Source organism: Eschrichtius robustus, chromosome 13 (genome assembly GCF_028021215.1).
Source record: "Eschrichtius robustus isolate mEscRob2 chromosome 13, mEscRob2.pri, whole genome shotgun sequence".
NCBI lineage: Eukaryota > Metazoa > Chordata > Mammalia > Artiodactyla > Eschrichtiidae > Eschrichtius > Eschrichtius robustus.
The window spans coordinates 63,984,430-64,004,471 of NC_090836.1; the positions used below are offsets into that span (position 1 = coordinate 63,984,430).

General features: G+C 36.1%; 1 protein-coding gene across 5 annotated transcripts in view; it reads right to left on the reverse strand.

Annotated features, from left to right (window-relative positions):
* OSBPL8 (oxysterol binding protein like 8) overlaps nt 1-20,042 on the reverse strand; it is a 200,436-nt gene that overhangs the window by 9,489 nt on the left and 170,905 nt on the right. For all 5 annotated transcript variants that reach the window (XM_068560527.1, XM_068560528.1, XM_068560531.1 and 2 more), the window contains 5 exons: nt 18,233-18,330; nt 16,249-16,338; nt 14,837-14,973; nt 13,009-13,194; nt 12,592-12,679 (listed from right to left, as the gene is read on the reverse strand). In XM_068560527.1, the coding sequence (XP_068416628.1) occupies nt 12,592-12,679; nt 13,009-13,194; nt 14,837-14,973; nt 16,249-16,338; nt 18,233-18,330 (599 nt within the window). The remainder of the gene's footprint in view (nt 1-12,591; nt 12,680-13,008; nt 13,195-14,836; nt 14,974-16,248; nt 16,339-18,232; nt 18,331-20,042) is intronic.

Genomic DNA, 20,042 nt, shown 5'->3' on the forward strand with positions numbered 1-20,042 from the left:
ATCATGATAGTGTTGTTAAAGGAAGAAACAAAATTTAAAAATTTTTTAAAGTTTCTAAATTGTGATAACGTGTGTATATGTATAAACACACACATATATACACACACACACAAGATAAATTTTGCCATTTTAACCATTTTAAGTGTACAATTCAGTTGTATTAAGTACATTCATAATATTTTGCAACCATCACCACTACTTCCAAAACATATCCATTATCCCAAAGACAGACTCTGTAACAATTAAGCAATAACTCCTTATTCTCTTCTCCCCTCAGTCCCTATTAACCTCTAATCTTTCTATGAATTTGCTTATTCTAGATATTTTATATAAGTAGAATCAAACGGTATTTACCCTTTTGTGTTCCACTTATTTCACTTAGCATAATATTTTCAAAGTTAATCCATGTTGTAGCATGTAGCAGAACTTCATTCCTTTTTATGGCTGAATAATAGTCCACTGTAAATATATACCACATTTTGTTTATCCATCTGTTGATGGACACTTGAATTGTTTCTACATTTTGGCTACTGAGAATAATGCTGCAATGATAACTGGTGTACAAGTATACGTCTGACTCTGTTTTCAATTCTTCTGTAGTGGAATTGCTGGATCATATGGCAATTCTGTGTTTAGCTTTTTGAGGAACCACCAAATCATTCTCCACAGCAGCTGCACCATTTTATATTCCCACCAGCAATATACGAGGGTTTCAGTTTCTCCACATCCTCACCAACACTTATTTTCTATTTTTAAAATTATTATCATTCTAGTAGGTGTGAAGTAGTACCTGACCTCCTTGTGGTTTTGATTTGCATTTCCCTTATGACTAACGATGTTGAGCATCTTTTCATGTGTTTGTTGGACATGTGTATATCTTCTTTGAAGAAATGTCTATTCAAGCCCTTTGTTCATTTTTTACTTGCAATGTTTGTCTTTGGTTGTTAAGTAAGGAGTTCTGTATATATTCTGGATATTAAACCCTTACCAGATAAATGATTGCAAATATTCTCTCATGTTGTCTTTCACTTTGATAATGTCCTTTGATACACAAAAGTGTTTAATTTTGATGAAGTTCAACTTATCTATTTCTTCTTGTTCCACATGCCTTTAGTGTCATATCTAAGAATACGGTGCTAAATAAAGGGTCATGAAGATTTATCCCTGTTTTCTTCTAAGAGTTTTATGGTTTTAGCTCTTATTTCAGGTTGTGGGTCCACTTGGGAGTTAATTTTTGTATATGGTTTGAGGAAGGGGATCCAACTTCATTCTTTTACATGTGGAAATCCAGCACCATTTGTTAAAGAAGCTTTTCTTTTCCCTCTTGAGTGGACTTGACAACTCTGTCAAGGGTATCATTTTTTTAGATTCCACATATAAGTGATATCATATGATATTTGTCTTTCTCTGTCTGACTTACTTCACTTAATATGATTATCTCTAGGTCCATCCATGTTGCTGCAAATAGCATTATTTCATTCTTTTTATGGCTAAGTAATATTCCATTGTGTATATATACCATATCTTCTTTATCCATGTATCTGTTTTGTTTGGAGGTTTTTGATTACTGGTCCAATCTCTTAACTTGTTACAGGTCTGTTGAAATTTTCTATTTCTTTTTGAGTCAGGTTATGTAACATATGTGTTTCTAGAAATTTGTCCATTTCATCTAGGTTACCTAATTTTTTGGCATACAAATATTCATAATATTCTCTTATAATCCTTTTTATTTCTGTAAGGTCAGTAGTAATGTCCTCACTTTCATTTCTGCTTTTAGTTATTTTCGTCTTCTTGCTTTTTTTCTTTCTTAGTCTAGCTAAATGTTTGTCAACTTTGCTGACCTTTTCAAAGAACTAACTTTTAGTTTCATTGATTCTATTGTTCTTCTATTCTCTATTTTGTTTATTTCCATTCCAAATTTCCTTCTGCTGGCTTTGGGTTTAGTTTTTCCCTTCTATTTCTAGATCGTCATTGTCAAGTTAGGTTATTGACTGGGCATCTTTCTTCTTTTTTAATGTAGGTATTCACAGCTGTATATTTCCCTTTGAGCACTGCCTTTGCTGCATCTTATAAGTTTTGGTATGTTGTGGTTTTTGTTTTTGTTTTTTTTTCATTCATCTAAGTGTTTTCTAATTTCCCTTATGATTTCTTCTTTGATTCATTGGTTGTTTAGAGTGTCTTGTTTAATTTCCACATATTTGTAAGTTTCCCAAGTTTCTTTCTGTTATTGATTTCTAGCTTCATTCCAGTGCACCTGGAAAAGATACTTTGCATGATTTTAATTTTTAAAAAATTTATTGATATGTTATATGGCTTAACATATGTTCTATCCTGAAGAATGTTCCATGTTTACTTGAGAAGACTGTATATTTGTTGTTGTTGGGTAGAATATTCTATATGTATCTGTTAGGATTAGTTGGTTTATTGTGTGGGTCAAGACTTCTGTTTCCTTATTGATCTTCTATCTAGATGTTCTATTCATTATTGAGAGTGATACTGAAGTGCTCATCTATTGTTGTAGAATGGTCTATTTTTTCCTTCATTTGGTCAATGTTTGCATCATACATTTTGGGGCTTCATTGATTAGTACACATATAGTGATAAACTGACTCTTTTATCAATACATAATGTCTTTTTCTATCTCTTGTAATAGTTTCTGACTTGAAGTCTATTTTGTCCAATATTAGTATAGCCATCCCAGCTCTCTTTTGGTTACTATTTGCATGGAATAACTTTTTCTATCCTTCCATTTTACTCTATTTGTGTCTTTGGATCTAAAGTGAGTCTCTTGTAGACAGCATATAATTGGATCATGTTTGTCTTAATCCATTCTGCCAATCTGCCTTTTGAATAGAGTTTAATCAATTTACACTTAAGGTAATTACTACTGATAAGGAAGAAATTCTGCCCTTTTGCTGTTTTCTGTATGTCCTATACCTTTTTTTGACCTTCATTTTTTTTCATTACTACTTTCGTGTTTAATTGATTTTTTTTGGAATGAATTGTTTTGATTCCTTTCTCATTTCCTCTTGTATATGCGTTTTAGATATTTTCTTTGTGGTTATCATGAGAATGACATTTATACCTAAATTTATTACAGTCTAGCTTGAATGGATACCAACTTAATTTCAATAGCACACAAAAACTTGGTTGCTAAACAGCTCCATTGTCCCTCCCTGTATGTCTTTGTTGTCACAAATTACATCTTTATGCACTGTATGCTCAATAACATAGATTTGTAATTATTTTTCATTCATTTAATCTTTCAAATTCTGTAAAAAATAAGAAGTGTAGTTGTAAACTAAAACTACAGTAACACTGGCTTTTATATTTGCCCATCCATTTATCTCTACTGAAAATCTTTATTTCTTCATACAGCTTTGAGTTTCATTTCAACCTGAAGGACTATTTTAGCATTTCTTATATGGAAGGTCTAGTGGTAATGAACTCACTCATCTGGAAATGTCTTCATTTCTCCCCCATTTTTGAAGGACAGTTTTGCCATATATACAATTCTTGTTTGACAAGTTTTTTCTTCCAGCACTTTAAATATGTCATCTCATGCCTTCTGGCCTCCATGGTTTCTAGTGAGAAATTGGCTATTATTCCTATCAAGGATCGCTTATATGTGACAAGTTGCTTCTCTCTTGCTGCTTTCAAGATTCTTTTTGTCTTTGACTTTTGACAGTTTGCTTATAATGTCTTGGTGTGGGGGTCTCTTTGAGTTTATCCTATTTAAAAGTTTGTTGAACTTCTTGGATTTATAGACTTATATCTCTCATTAAATTTGGGGATTTGGTGAACTTTTTTATTTAAATATTATTTTGCCTCTTTCTATTCTTCTTCTCTTTCTGGGACTCCCTTAATGTATATGATGATCGACTTGATGGTGCCCTATAGGTCCCTTAGGCTCTGTTCACTTCCTTCATTCTTTTCTTTCTGTTCTTCAGGCTAGATAATTTCAATTGTCCAATCTCTGAGTTAGCTGATTCTTGCGTTCCACATTCTCCAAATCTGCTGTTGAATATCTTAGTGGATATTTCACTTCAGTTATTGTATTTTTGAGCTCCAGAATTTCTTTGGTTTCATTGTATAATTTCTCTTTATTGATATTCTGATTTTGTCTATATACCTTTTTCTTGATTTCCTGTAGTTCTTTGTCCCTGTTTCCTTTAACTCTTTGAACATACTTAAGATAATTGTTTTAAAATCTTTGGGGGCTTCCCTGGTGGCGCAGTGGTTGAGAATCTGCCTGCCAATGCAGGGGACACGGGTTCGAGCCCTGGTCTGGGAAGATCCCACATGCCGCGGAGCAGCTGGGCCCGTGAGCCACAACTACTGAGCCTGCGCGTCTGGAGCCTGTGCTCCGCAACAAGAGAGGCCGCGATAGCGAGAGGCCTGCACACCGCAATGAAGAGTGGCCCCCCGCTTGCCGCAACTAGAGAAAGCCCTCACACAGAAACAAAGATCCAACACAGCTAAAAATAAATAAGTAAATTTATTAAAAAAAAAAAAAACTTTGCTAAGTCTGGTGTCTGGACTTTTATCGGAAATGGTTTCTGTCAACTTACTTTGTTCCTTTTAATGGGTTCGTATTTTCCTGTCTCTACGTATGCTTTTTAATTCTTTGTTGAAAACTACACATCTAAATATTATAAGGTGGTAACTCTGGAAATCATATTTTCCACTTTCTCCAGGGTTTGCTGCTTTCTGTATTGTTGAAGGCTATTGTACTCCATCTGTTCAGTGAATTTCCCAAACTATATTTGCAAAGACTTTTCTCCTTGTTGTGCATGGTCACTGAAGTCTGAGTTCCTCAGCTTGTGTTTAGCTAGTATTTTGACATAGATTTCCTTGAACACCAATAGCTAAACAAGTAAGACACAAAAACAAAAAAAAGCCCCAAAACCCAAACTCTCCTAGTCTTAGCAGACAGGCTCTGTGTAGGGGCACTCCTTCAACATTTCAACCCTAGAAATTAGCTTAAGGTGAAAGCTGAGGGTTTTTGCAGGTCTTCTCTGAGCATAAGCATCTTGCCTTGGGCATTTTCATGGCTTTCTAGATTCTCCTGTATACATGGGGCTATTCAATGCCCTAATTTCCCAAAGAACCTCTCCCTAGCTTTTTCTCCTGGGCCTTACATGGCCTATTGTGTGTTTTATTGGTAATCTTTTGCCCCAGGTATCTGCAGGTTGTTAGTTTGGCTTGTAGTACTTTCAAGCAATGCCTGCAGCCTTTCTGGCTCAGCTCTGAGTTAGAAAAAAAAAAAGATGCATGCCCTGCATAAATCCTTCAGGTAGCCCCCAGACAGGTTACAAAAGACATACAGAGCCCTGCGCGCAACTTTCTGGAGCGGTCGACCCCAGTGCACCCCCCTTATGGAGAGGTCGGCTCCCAGTACTTCCCACTTCTGGAGAGGTCATTGGGGCTGAAGCCAGGCAGGATTTTGGGAACACTCAGAAGCCTTCTGATGGAGCTCTGCATTTGAAGCCTGGATGCAGGAATTTTCAGAAGAGCATGGTGCTGTGCATGACGGCTGTCTGGCTTGAAAGACAGACCCCTGAGTCACAAAGGACACTTTGATGCCGCCCATGGATTTCCCCGTATGCTGCACTGACACACGGCATGGTGTCCTCCTTTTCAGAGAGGAGAGTTCAGAGGATTCTTCTCTTGCTGCCGTCACTGAGATGTTATAGGCCACTGCTTTCAAGTAGACTGAAGCTGGGGCACCTTCAAGATGGTGAAGGAGTAAGACTTGGAGATCACCTTCCTCCCCACAAATAAATCAAAACTACATCTACATGTGGAACAACTCCTATAGAACACCTACGGAACGCTGGCAGGAGACCTCAGACTTCCCAAAAGATGCCCTCAGGCGACCTACACGCAGAAGCGGGGCCAATCCAAAGCTGAACCCCAGGAGCTGAGCGAACAAAGAAGAGAAAGGGAAATTTCCCCCAGGAGCCTCAGGAGCAGCGGATTAAATCTCCACAATCAACTTGATGTACCCTGCATCTCTGGAATACCTGAATAGACAACGAATCATCCCAAAATTGAGGCGGTGGACTTTGGGAGCAACTGTAGACCTGGGGTTTGCTTTCTGCATCTAATTTGTTTCTGGTTTTATGTTTACCTTAGTTTAGTGTTTAGAGCTTATTATCATTGGTAGATTTGTTTACTGATTTGGTTGCTCTCTTCCTTGTTTTATTTTTTTTATATATATATTTTTTCCTTTTTCTCTTTTTGTGAGTGTGTATGTGTATGCTTCATTGTGTGATACCATCTGTATAGCTTTCTTTTGCCATCTGTCCTAGGGTTCTGACGTCTGTTTTTGTTTGTTTGTTTGTTTGTTTTTTTAGTATAGTCTTTAGCACTTGTTATCATTGGAGGATTTGCTTTTTGGTTTGGTTGGTCTCTTCTTTCTTAAGCTCTCTTTTTTATATTACTTTTAAATATTTAATAATTTTTTCTATTTTAATAACTTTATTTTATTTATTTATTTTTTCTTTGTTTCTTTCTTTTTCTCCCTTTTCTTCTGAGCCGTGTGGCTGATAGGGTCTTGGTGCTCTGGCCAGGTGTCAGGGCTGAGCCTCTGAGGTGGGAGAGCCGAGTTCAGGACATTGGTCCACCAGACACCTACAGGCCCCACGTAATATCAAGCAGTGAAACTTCTCCCAGAGATCTCCATATCAACGCTAAGACCCAGCTCCACTCAACGACCAGCAAGGTACAGTGCTGGACACTCTATGCCAAACAACTAGCAAGACAGGAACACAAACACATTCATTAGTAGACAGGCTGCCTAAAATCATAAGTTCACAGACACCCTAAAACACACCACCGGACGTGGTCCTGCCCACCAGAAAGACAAGATCCAGCCTCATCCACCAGAACAGAGGCACCAGTCCCCTCCACCAGGAAGCCTACACAACCCACTGAACCAACCTTACCTACTGGGCGCAGACACCAAAAACAACGGGACTATGAACCTGCAGCCTGCAAAACGGAGACCCCAAGCACAGTAAGCTAAGCAAACTGAAAAGACAGAGAAACACACAGTACATGAAGGAGCAAGGTAAAAACCCACCAGACCAAACAACTGAAGAGGAAATAGGCAGTCTACCTGAAAAAGAATTCAGAGTAATGATAGTAAAGATGATCCAAAATCTTGGAAATAGAATGGAGAAAATAAAAGAACGTTTAACAAGGACCTAGAAGAACTAAAGAGCAAATAAACAATGATGAATAACACAATAAATGAAATTTAAAATTCTCTAGAAGGAATCAGTAGCAGAATAACTGAGGCAGAAGAATGCATAAGTGACCTGGAACATAAAACAGTGGAAATAACTACCACAGAGCAGAATAAAGAAAAAAGAATGAAAAGAATTGAGGACAATCACAGAGACCTCTGGGACAACATTAAACGCACCAACATTCGAATTATAGGGGTCTCAGAAGAAGAGAAAAAAAAAGGGACTGAGAAAATATTTGAAGAGATTATAGTTGAAAACTTCTCTAATATGGGTAAGGAAATAATCATTCAAGTCCAGAAAGCACAGAGAGTCCCATACAGGATAAATCCAAGGAGAAACAGGCCAAGACACATAATAATGAAACTATCAAAAATTAAATACAAAGAAAAAATATTGAAAGCAGCAAGGGAAAAGCAACAAATAACAAGGGAATCCCCATAAGATTAACAGGTGATCTTTTAGCAGAAACTCTGCAAGCCAGAAGGGAGTGGCAGGACATATGTAAAGTGATGAAAGGGAAAAACCTACAACCAAGATTACTTTACCCAGCAAGGATCTCATTCAGATTTGACGGAGAAATTAAAACCTTTACAGACAAGCAAAAGCTAAGAGAATTCAGCACCACCAAACCAGCTCTATAACAAATGCTAAAGGAACTTCTCTAGGCAGGAAACACAAGAGAAGGAAAAGACTTACAATAACAGACCCAAAACAATTAAGAACGTGGTAATAGGAACATACATATCGATTACTACCTTAAATGTAAATGGATTAAATGCTCCAACCAAAAGACATAGACTGTATGAATGGATACAAAAACAAGACCCATATATATGCTGTCTACAAGAGACCCACTTCAGACCTAGGGACACATACAGACTGAAAGTGAGGGGATGGAAAAAGATATTCCATGCAAATGGAAATCAAAAGAAAGCTGGAGTAGCCATTCTCTTATCAGGCAAAATAGACTTTAAAATAAAGACTACTACAAGAGACAAAGAAGGACACTACATAATAATGATCAAGGGATCAATCCAAGAAGAAGATATAACAACTGTAAATATTTATGCACCCAACATAGGAGCACTTCAATACATAAGGCAAATGCTAACAGCCATAAAAGGGGAAATCGACAGTAACACAATCATACTAGGGGACTTTAACACCCCACTTTCACCGATGGACAGATCATCCAAAATGAAAATAAATAAGGAAACAGAAGCTTTAAATGATACATTAAACAAGATGGACTTAATTGATATTTATAGGACATTCCATCCAAAAACAGCAGATTACACTTTCTTCTCAAATGCTCATGGAACATTCACCAGGATAGATCATATCTTGGGTCACAAATCAAGCCTTGGTAAATTTAAGAAAACTGAAATCGTATCAAGTATCTTTTCCGACCACAACGCTGTGACACTAGATATCAATTACAGGAAAACATCCGTAAAAAATACAAAGACATTCAGGCTAAACAATACACTACTAAATAAACAAGAGATCACTGAAGAAATCAAAGAAGAAATCAAAAAATACCTAGAAACAAATGACAATAAAAACACGATGACCCAAAACCTACAGGATGCAGCAAAAGCAGTTCTAAGATGGAAGTTTATAGCAACACAATGCTACCTCAAGAAACAAGAAACATCTCAAATAAACAACCTAACCTCGCACCTAAAGCAATTAGAGAAAGAAGAACAACAAAACCCCAAAGTTAGCAGAAGGAAAGAAATCATAAAGATCAGATCAGAAATAAATGAAAAAGAAATGAAGGAAACGATAGCAAAGATCAATAAAACTAAAAGCTGGTTCTTTGAGAAGATAAACAAAATTGATAAACCATTAGCCAGATACATCAAGGAAAAAAGGGAGAAGACTCAAATCAATAGAATTAGAAATGAAAAAGGAGAAGTAACAACTGACACTGCAGAAATACAAAGGATCCTGAGAGATTACTACAAGCAACTATATGCCAATAAAATGGACAAACTGGAAGAAATGGACAAATTCTTAGAAAAGCACAACCATCCAAGATTGCACCAGGAAGAAATAGAAAATATAAACAGACCAATCACAAGCACTGAAATTGAGGCTGTGATTAAAAATCTTCCAACAAACAAAAGCCCAGGACCAAATGGCTTCACAGGCGAATTCTATCAAACATTTAGAGAAGACCTAACACCCATCCTTCTCAAACTCTTCCAAAATATAGCAGAGGGAGGAACACTCCCAAACTTATTCTATGAGGCCACCATCACCCTGATACCAAAACCAGACAACGATGCCACAAAAAAGGAAAACTACAGGCCAATATCACTGATGAACATAGATGCAAAACTCCTCAACAAAATACTAGCAAACAGAATCCAACAGCCCATTAAAAGGATCATACACCATGATCAAGTGGGGTTTATCCCAGGAATGCAAGGATTCTTCAATATATGCAAATCAATCAATGTGATACACCATACTAACAAATTGAGGAGAAATACCATATGATCAACTCAATAGATGCAGAAAAAGCTTTCGACAAAATTCAACACCCATTTATGATAAAAACCCTCCAGAAAGTAGGCATAGAGGGAACCTACCTCAACATAATAAAGGCCATATATGACAAACCCACAGCCAGCATCGTTCTCAATGGTGAAAAACTGAAACCATTTCCACTAAGATAAGGAACAAGACAAGGTTTTCCACTCTCACCACTATTATTCAACATAGTTTTGGAAGTTTTAGCCACAGCAATCAGAGAAGAAAAAGAAATAAAAGGAATCCAACAGGAAAAGAAGAAGTAAAACTGTCACTGTTTGCAGATGACATGATACTATACATAGAGAATCCTAAAGATGCTACCAGAAAACTACTAGAGCTAATCAATGAATTTGGTAAAGTAGCAGGATACAAAATTAATGCACAGAAATCTCTTGCATTCCTACACACTAATGATGAAAAATCTGAAAGAGAAATTAAGGAAACACTCCCATTTACCATTGCAACAAAAATAATAAAATACCTAGGAATAAACCTACCTAAGGAGACAAAAGACCTGTATGTAGAAACTATAAGACACTGATGAAAGAAATTAAAGATGATACAAACAGATGGAGAGATATACCTTGTTCTTGGATTGGAAGAATCAACATTGTGAAAATAACTATACTACCAAAAGCCATCTACAGATTCAAGGCAACCTCTATCAAACTACCAATGGCATTTATCACAGAACTAAAAGAAAAAATTTCACAATTTGTGTGGAAACACAAAAGACCCCGAAGAGCCAAAGCAATCTTGAGAAAGAAAAACGCAGCTGGAGGAATCAGGCTCCCTCCGTTCAGACTATACTACAAAGCTACAGTAATCAAGACAGTATGGTAATGGCACAAAAACAGAAATATAGATCAATGGAACAGGATAGAAAGCCCAGAGATAAACCCATGCACATATGGTCACCTTATCTTTGATAAAGGAGGCAAGGGTATACAATGGAGAAAAGACAGCCTCTTCAATAAGTGGTGCTGGGAAAACTGAACAGCTAAATGTAATAGAATGAAATTAGAACACTCCCTAACACCATACACAAAAATAAACTCAAAATGGATTAAAGACCTAAATGTAAGGCAAGCCACTATAAAACTCTAGTGGAAAACATAGGCAGAACACTCCATGACATAAATCACAGCAAGATCCTTTTTGACCCACCACCTAGAGAAATGGGAATAAAAGCAAAAATAAACAAATAGGACCTAATGAAACTTAAAAGCTTTTGCACAGCAAAGGAAACCATAAACAAGACAAACAGATAACCCTCAGAATGGGAAAAATTATTTACAAACAAAGCAACTGACAAAGGATTAATCTCCAAAATATACAAGCAGCTCATGCATCTCAATATCAAAAAACAAACAACCCAATCCAAAAATGGGCAGAAGACCTAAACAGACATTTCTCCAAAGAAGATATACAGATTGCCAACAAACACATGAAAGGATGCTCAACATCACTAATTATTAGAGAAATGCAAATCAGAACTACAGTGAGGTATCACCTCACAGCAGTCAGAATGGCCATCATCAAAAAATCTACAAACAATAAATGCTGGAGAGGGTGTGGAGAAAAGGGAACCCTCTTGCACTGTTGGTGGGAATGTAAATTGATACAACCACTATGGAGAACAGTATGGAGGTTACTTAAAAAACTAAGAATAGAACTACCATACAACCCAGCAATCCCACTACTGGTCATATACCCTGAGAAAACCATAATTCAAAGAGTCATGTACCACAATGTTCATTGCAGCTCTATTTACAATAGCCAGGACACAGAAGCAACCTAAATGTCCATCGACAGATGAATGGATAAAGAAGATGTGGCAGATATATACAATGGAATATTACTCAGCCATAAAAAGAAACGAAATTGAGTTATTTGTAGTGAGGTCGATGGACCTAGAGACTGTCATACAGAGGGAAGTAAGTCACAAAGAGAAAAACAAAAACCGTGTGCTAACACATCTATATGGAATCTAAGAAAAAAAAAAAAGGTTCTGAAAAACCTAGGGGCAGGACAGGAATAAAGATATAGACATAGAGAATGGACTTGAGGACACGGGGAGGGGGAAGGGTAAGCTGGGACAAAGTGAGAGAGTGGCATGGAGATTTATACACTACCAAATGTAATATAGATAGCTAGTGGGAAGCAGCTGCATAGCACAGGGAGATCAGCTGGGTGCTTTGTGACCACCTAGAGGGGTGGGATAGGGAGGGTGGGAGGGAGATGCAAGAGGGAGGAGATATGGGGATATATGTATATGTATAGCTGATTCAGTGTTATACAGCAGAAACGAACACTCCATTGTAAAGCAATTATACTCCAATAAAGATGTTTAAAAAAAAAAAAAAAGACATACACAGCAATTTGTTAACAAGGTCTACTCTACTCCCTCTGGAACCAGGGCTCACACTGGGAATGTGGGGACCCTTCAAGACTGCCACTGCACCAGGGAGGCATTAGGACAAGAGCAAGTAAAAATGCCATAAAGCCTTCTCGCTGCTTTGAAGTCACCTGATTCTTGATTCAGCTCTCACTTAGTTGCTGCAAACCTCTGACTGTTTTCCAGAGTTCAGGCAAATTTGTTTATGACAGTTTCTGCTTGATATTTTATGTTTCTTTGGGGGCACAAGAGTTTGGAGCTGCCTACTGTCTCATTTTTCTGACCTGAAATTTTAAACTGTGGAGCCAAATTTTAAAGGTTGGTAACCAAAGATACTAAGAATTTTAAAAATTTATATGCAGAGCAGGGTCTAGTTACTTTTTTATTACATACCATTGGAGTGCGATGTTTCACTTTGGTCTGGATAACACCATCTTTTTCGTACTGTATCATATCGTTAAGTGGATCCCAAGGTCGAGTACTACATAAATGAAAAAACACCACTTGTTTAATGACTAAGCAAAATGCTCAGAAACTTTTTAAAAAACTTTCTACTCTATGATTAGATTTTCATTGGTAATTATAAACTTAGCTGTAAGATTAAGATATGTCATATCTAATCTGATCCTCGGCTTATTTTATAGGCTAACTACTATCATGGAGTCAAATTTATAATGAGTGGAACATCAAGGGTAAAATCTCACACATACTGCTTAATTTAAAAACTATTCATACTAACAATAAAAAAAACTAGAAATGAAGGCAAAAAACTATGAGATACTGTTTGTAATATAATTTTTAATTACTTACTCTGCAAACTTGTAATGCCATTCTCCTGTGAGTGAGTCAAGTTCAAATAACTTGCAAGTCCACTCTTCATTTTTTGTTTTCCGATCTCTGGCAGCTTGTCTTTGAGCTTCTTCTAAAACATACTTTTCTTGAGTAGCTTCTGTTTGGTCTTTGGTATTTATGGCTCGAGTTACCCGCTGCCAGAGTCTAATACATGTGCAAAAATAATATTGAAAAAAACAACAGAAAATCAAATCTGCATAGAATAGGCTTGAGTCCCCTTGAGAGAAAATGATGCCATGTAAGCTTTTGACAAAGCTTATGCTCGGATGCTTAGAAACAAGTCAAGATATAAAAAGTGATGCCTTGAATAGAGTGAGACAGTGGAGACCAATTTTTTTTCTTGGCCAGAGAAATTTATTACATGGGTTCTTAAACATACGGAAATGAATGGTGCTGATCCACAATGGTAGAAATGTAATGAAGGCTCAAGAATCTACATTTTTAACAAGCTCCCCAGATGATTCTTGTATCTACTGTTTAGGACCCACTGGCCTCAAAGATCCAGAAGTATACTGCCATGTTTCTCAACCTTGGGTGTAGGATTTGTCAAGGAATTAAAAAAAATCAGAATCTCCGGGAGTGGGCCCAAGTATGGCTTTTTTTTGTTTTGTTTTTATGTTTCCCAGGTGATTTTAATGTGCAGCCAGTGTTGAGAACCATTGATTTAGCAGAAAAAAATACTGAGGTAAAATCTTTTCCCCTACTAAAGTTTAGTTTTTTATTAGATACTTAAAAATATATCTGTATTCTACCCATCTGGGAAGATAGCATGTTGGGCTCAAAGAATAAAGGCTAGGGAATCAGATAGACTTGGGTTTAATCCTAGATCTGCCACTTCTTGGCTGGTGAACTTAAAGTTACTTATCTTGTCTAAGACTCATTTTCCTCATCTTTAAAATACATTAAATTATACCCACATCTCAAAAATTGTCATATGCCTTGGCAAAGTTTCACTCTGGATGGAGAGCATCATGTGGTTATAGCTGAAACAGAATTTTTAGAACTGGTGCGTACGTAATCTTCCATCTTTGAAAACCTCAATTTTGAGTACAGAAGGAAAGTGCACGTGGACTTGAATCCTCATGAGAAGAGAACGATATGCATGTGGAAACATGTAGTGAGAACTAAACTGCATAATGTGTATAAAGTACCTAGTAGAGTGTCTTTTACACAGCAGTCCCCTTCTCCTAACACAAGGAAAGAAATAGAAGAATACGATTGGGCAATATGTATACAATATTTTTGGTGTAAAAGTATAGGAGATCCAGGAAGAATTTCATGATTTAAGAACATAAATTATGGCCTTAATTAGTCCCCAACTAATATAAGTCCTCTAGAAGCCTGCACATCCAGTGGCGTGATTTTTGTATTTTAGAAAATAAAACAGAAGTAGATTTTGTACCACTTCGCCTAAAGTTCTACATGCCTAACCCAGGTTAGAAAACAGCTGCCGGATAAAAAGCAAGAATCATTAGTCCCACCATTTTATGCAAACAAAAAAGTTTCTTCTTCTTCTTCTTCTTTTTTTTTTTTTTAATAAGCCCTGGAGCAGATAAGAAGAGAAAGGAAAAAATAGGAAGTTTTAGTTTAGAGCTGCAGAAGAGCAGCATGATTTGTGTTATAACTATTTGACATTCACATACACCAAAACTTGTATCTTGTATCATCCCACAAATGTTGAACTATTTTGCTGAATTAAAACAGAGAAAAGTGACCATACTGTTGAGCGATTACAAAAAAATACTCTTTGATTTTCATGAAGTGAGCTGAAAAGTGGTATACTTACTTCTCTGATTCAAAATCTCCTTGCTCTTCAAATTTTACAGTGTGCCTTATTAATCTCCACTGCTTAATGTCTGGTGTTGGATTCCAGAAAACCTCTGAATTATCAGTCTTTTTGTCAGTAATAAAAACTTCACTATCCTATATTTAAGGAAATTAATGTAGAGAATTATCTTTATTTAAAAGGGAATTTTGTAGTTTAGTAATATAATAATAATTTCTTCCTGACAATCCCACAGTGAAACACATTTTTAAAACAAATACAACTAGCACTTTTCTAAAAGCCCCAAATCTCTTCTCATTCTTATAAAAACATTAAGATTAAATATCTAATACTTTTCATTTAAAAACTTGGTTGACTGCACAGGAAGTCTGTGAGATTTCACAAGTTTCACTTAATAAACAAATTTTAGACAATTACATGCAAAGCCTCAACAGCTGTCTCTGAATTGTCAAAGTAGAGCATAGTGTTTGCTATAGCTACAATGAGATGCTGTAGACCATCTACGTATTCAAAATATGTAGAAAAACCTAAGAGCCTTTCTTAGCATTAAAAATCTTAGCACAATCTTATAAAATTTCATTTTTAAAAAAATAGTTTTATCTTTTTTCCAAATGATATTCAGATAGAAGTAAATTTTAAAAATAACAGAGCATTGTAGCCTCTTAGTTGAGTCTCTAGGTCCATCTTCATTTTCTCATCATATTTCTCATCATTTTCTGATTATAATGCAGAAAAAAGCATATACTGGTGTTTACAGTGAGAGTGCATTTGGCAGTAGCATGATATGATCCTTTTTATTAATATAATAAGCTCCTCTTAACAAAATTACGTAAATGTGAATTTAGGTCAGCAGAGAAGTAAATAAAAGCCATTGCTCTCAAAAAACACTATCTTTTCCATGGTCCTCCAAAGGAAATATAACCCTAATTGGAAATGCCTCTTCTGGTGAGAGGCAGTATACTGTTGTGTGTAAAAGCACGGCATTGGAGCCAGAGTGCCTGGGCGGAAATCTTACTTCACTACTTTGAACAAATTATTTAAACTCTCTGTGCCTCAGTGTCCTCCTCTGTAAAATGGGGACAATAATAATACTCATCTCATAGGGTTATTATACTAAATATTAAATGAGTTAATATGAGTAACATTTTTAAACAATGCAGTACATAGTAAGTGATATATAAGTGTTAGCTACTTTTACTGATTTAAAGTTTTGGAAAGAGCAAATATTACATTAAACTAAATACTGCTGATACAGAGCAATACCAAAATATTTGTTAAATTGAAACTTATGTTGAATAAGTTATGTTGAATGCTTTTAGAAATGGGATAAGTGAACTTATAAAATTTGATTTTTAATTTTTTTCCCATAGAATAGAATTCTTTTTGTAAAGCTACAATATAAAAATACTTACCCAATGTCCTTCCAAAGTAGCTAGGACTTCTTTTCCCAATTTTAGTTTCCCTGATATTTGATTAACACAGTCACTACTACCTAGAAATGGCTTTTAAAAGAAACAATGTTGAAGAAACATTTTACTTTTAACTTATATTTACATATAATATAGACAAAAAAATAACCAAAAATGTAACTGTATAGTTACAGTGCTGTTAAAGGCACAAATGGTGAAATGCTGACTCAAATTTTAGTCAGAAATGTTCAATAAAAAGAAATTTAAATTTGTTGCTGTGGAAAAAATAGATAAAAACAGACTAAGTGAAGCCCAAATAAACATATTAAGAAAGATCACACTGAAGTAACTGACTGGTGTCCTGTGCTCTCTCCTGATTCAAGACTGCACTCTCTCAATGTTGCAATATTTTAAGCAGTAACAACTCAGTAAACATAAGGGACTTAACTCATCTATTGAACAGCAACCCCTCCTTTAAAAACAAAACAATAAAACAATACCCAATCAAAAAAAACTTCCGAAAATTAAATTAGAAGAAATATATTTTGAGTTACTATATTGCCTTACTGATGTTTCTCCTCACTGACAAAAGTTTGATGCTCCAATCTAATCTTTAAAGGTGTCATAAATTACTTAAGACCTCTTCAGTCATGATTTTCAAATATCATTATCACCATACAAGCAAAAAATCTGCTAAGAAGAAAAAAAAAATCAAAGGGCATTGAATCAAATAATACTTAAAGAGATCCTTTTTATTAGAGCAAAGTTGCTGATTAGCTGGATATCAACATCGGAGCAATTTAGTCATAAGTATTAAATAATTCATAGAAATATTTTTATCTAAATGTAATGTACTATCCTACACCAACAATGACACTGTGAAAAGGTCTTAAATTTCCCTTTTATGCTGAGGCAGACAGAATTTTCCAAAGATGGCCTCAATTATAGCTACCCTTCCTCCTTCAGCCCACATGTTTTTCCTCAATGAAATCTTGTCACCCTCTCACTGAGAAGTGGGATCTACATCCCTCCCCTTTGAATTTAGGTGGGTTTGTAACTCTTCAACTAGTAGAGAATGGTGGAAATGATGTAATTTGATTTCTGAGTCTAGGTCATGGACAGCAATGCAGCTTCTGCCTTGCTCACAAGGACACTTGTCCTTGGAACCCTAAGCTGCCAAGTAAGAAGTCTGACTACCTTAAAGTTCCCATGATGTGAGGAAGACAAACCACATGAAAAAGTCATGTTTACAGGTGCTCAGATCTGCAGTCCTTGACTTTCAGTCATCCCAACATGTGATGACTTATATGTCATCAGACATGTCATCAGTCATGTAAGTGATGACTTACATGTCATCAGACATATGATGACTTACATGTCATCAGTCATGTAATGTAAGTGATGACTTACATGTCATCAGACATGTAAGTGATGATCCTTCAGATGTTTCCAGGCCCCAACTGTTGAGTCTCTCATAGCCTGAAAGTCTTCCTAACTGTTGCCCCAGCCATTATGTAGCAGAGATAAGCCATCCCCAATATGCCCTGTCCAAATTCCTGGCCCACAGAACTCCTAAGGAACAGAACATAGCTGTTTCTAAGCTCGTGAGTTTTAGAGTAAATTGTTAGGCAGAAATAGTAAATAATAAAACTCTGTTAGTGTACACAGCATAGCTCAAGCTGATACATACTTTTCTTGGGGGGTACATACTTTTTGGTATTCTATAAAGCAATGTTTCAATTTACTAAGAAATTCCCATTCATCCTCTTCTTAAATCTCCTATTATAGTGCCAACAGTTTTATTAATTAAAATTAAAAACAACAAATCATGGCTTTCTGTTGATTTGGATCTTCCAAGGCTGCCCTTTCATGAATTCTATGCTCTTATATTTAGTTTTTAATTAGAAACTAAATCGTGCTTTTTGTTCAATATACATCGTATAGCTCTTGTTTAATTAGATGATACCTCCTATCATTCTCTACTAACCTTTAGTTTGAATTCAAGTATTGCACTGTATCCAGTTTTTTGACATGTAATATTGACTGTTCCACCAAGCTCCAGTGTCATTGTGCCATAAAGAATTCCTAAAGAAAAAAAACAATTTTGACAAAAGGTTAAAGAGAGAGAGAGAGAGACTGGCTAATAACAAGTAGAACTTTATAATCTAATCTTCTAGGAGAAACGAATAATTCAAGAGGATTCTGTCCTACTCAATAACAATCTATAATATACACATAAAGTTGGTTCTGTAGGATTTGAATAGATAACAGTTGATCCACATTCTTTCCAGTCTATATTTACAGATTAATATTCTCACTAAAATATATTAGTAATCCCAAAATCAATACCCACAGCATTTCTGCAGTCATTCGTGGACGTGTGCAGAGTTGTCCAATGTGCACACTGAAGCTGAAGTCAAACAAGGTGAGACTCTTGACTTCTGGCTTCATTACTCATATAGTAAACAAGTGTCTTTTCTGCAGTATATTTAGTGCCGCATTTTTGTGCTTTTTGTTGGTGATTTTACTATTTACAATGACCCCCAAATAAGTGCTATCTGGTGTTCCTAAGCACAGAAGGTTGTGATGTACTTTATGGAGAAAATGTGTATGTTAAAGCTTGGTTCAGGCATGAGTTACAGTGCTGTTGGCTGTTAGTTCAATGCTAATGAATCAAAAGTATATATGGGGGCTTCCCTGGTGGTGCAGTGGTTGAGAATCTGCCTGCCAATGCAGGTGACACGGGTTCGAGCCCTGGTCCGGGAAGATCCCACATGCCGCGGAGCAACTAGGCCCGTGAGCCACAACTACTGAGCCTGCGCGTCTGGAGCCCCGTGTGCTCCGCAGCAAGAGAGGCCGCGATAGTGAGAGGCCTGCGCACCGCGATGAAGAGTGGCCCCCGCTTGCCGCAACTAGAGAAAGCCCTCGCACAGAAACGAAGACCCAACACAGCCATAAATAAATAAATTTAAAAAAAAAAAGTTAATTAAAAAAAAAAGTATATATGTAATATGGTGTCTTTAAAAAGAAACAAAGTTATGCTTTGACTGGTTGATGAAAATGCTGTGACAAGAGGCTCACAGGAACCTAACCATGTGTTTCCTCAAGGAGCAATAGTTTAGTATTCATTAATTCAGTGTCTGTGGTGACTTTATAGAACATAAGTACTACAAATAACAAGAATCAACTGTATAAGTAAGATAAATTTTAAAATCTCCATATTTTGGTTCTTGACTAAAAACAGTTGGGGAAATTCTGAGTTTGACAAGTTAAACAGGCTGTGTGTGTGTGTGTGTGTGTGTGTGTGTGTGTGTGTGTGTGTGTGTGTATCTGTTCTTGGACTAAACTTTTTTTTTTTCCCAATGTTCATCATTCCCATAGTTTGTATATGTTTACTATGTATACATAGAAACCATATAAGCTCATTTTACACACAATCATACTATACATATCTTTCTCCAATTTGATTTTTAAACTCAACATTTTAGATAGGATTTTAAGTTTTTTCAGAATTTTTAATATAATTTTTAAAGGTTACTTTCCATTTACAGTTATTACAAAATCTTGGCTATATTCCCCGTGTTGTACAGTACATCCTTGAGCCTTGAGCCTATCTTACCAATAGTTTGTACCTCCTAGTCCTCCACACCTATAATGCACCCCTCTCCCCACTGGTAACCACTAGTGTGTTCTCTATATCTGTGAATCTGCTTCTTTTTTTGTTATATTCACTAGTTTGTTGTATTTTTTAGATTCCATGTATTGAATATAAATGATATTATACAGTATTTGTCTTT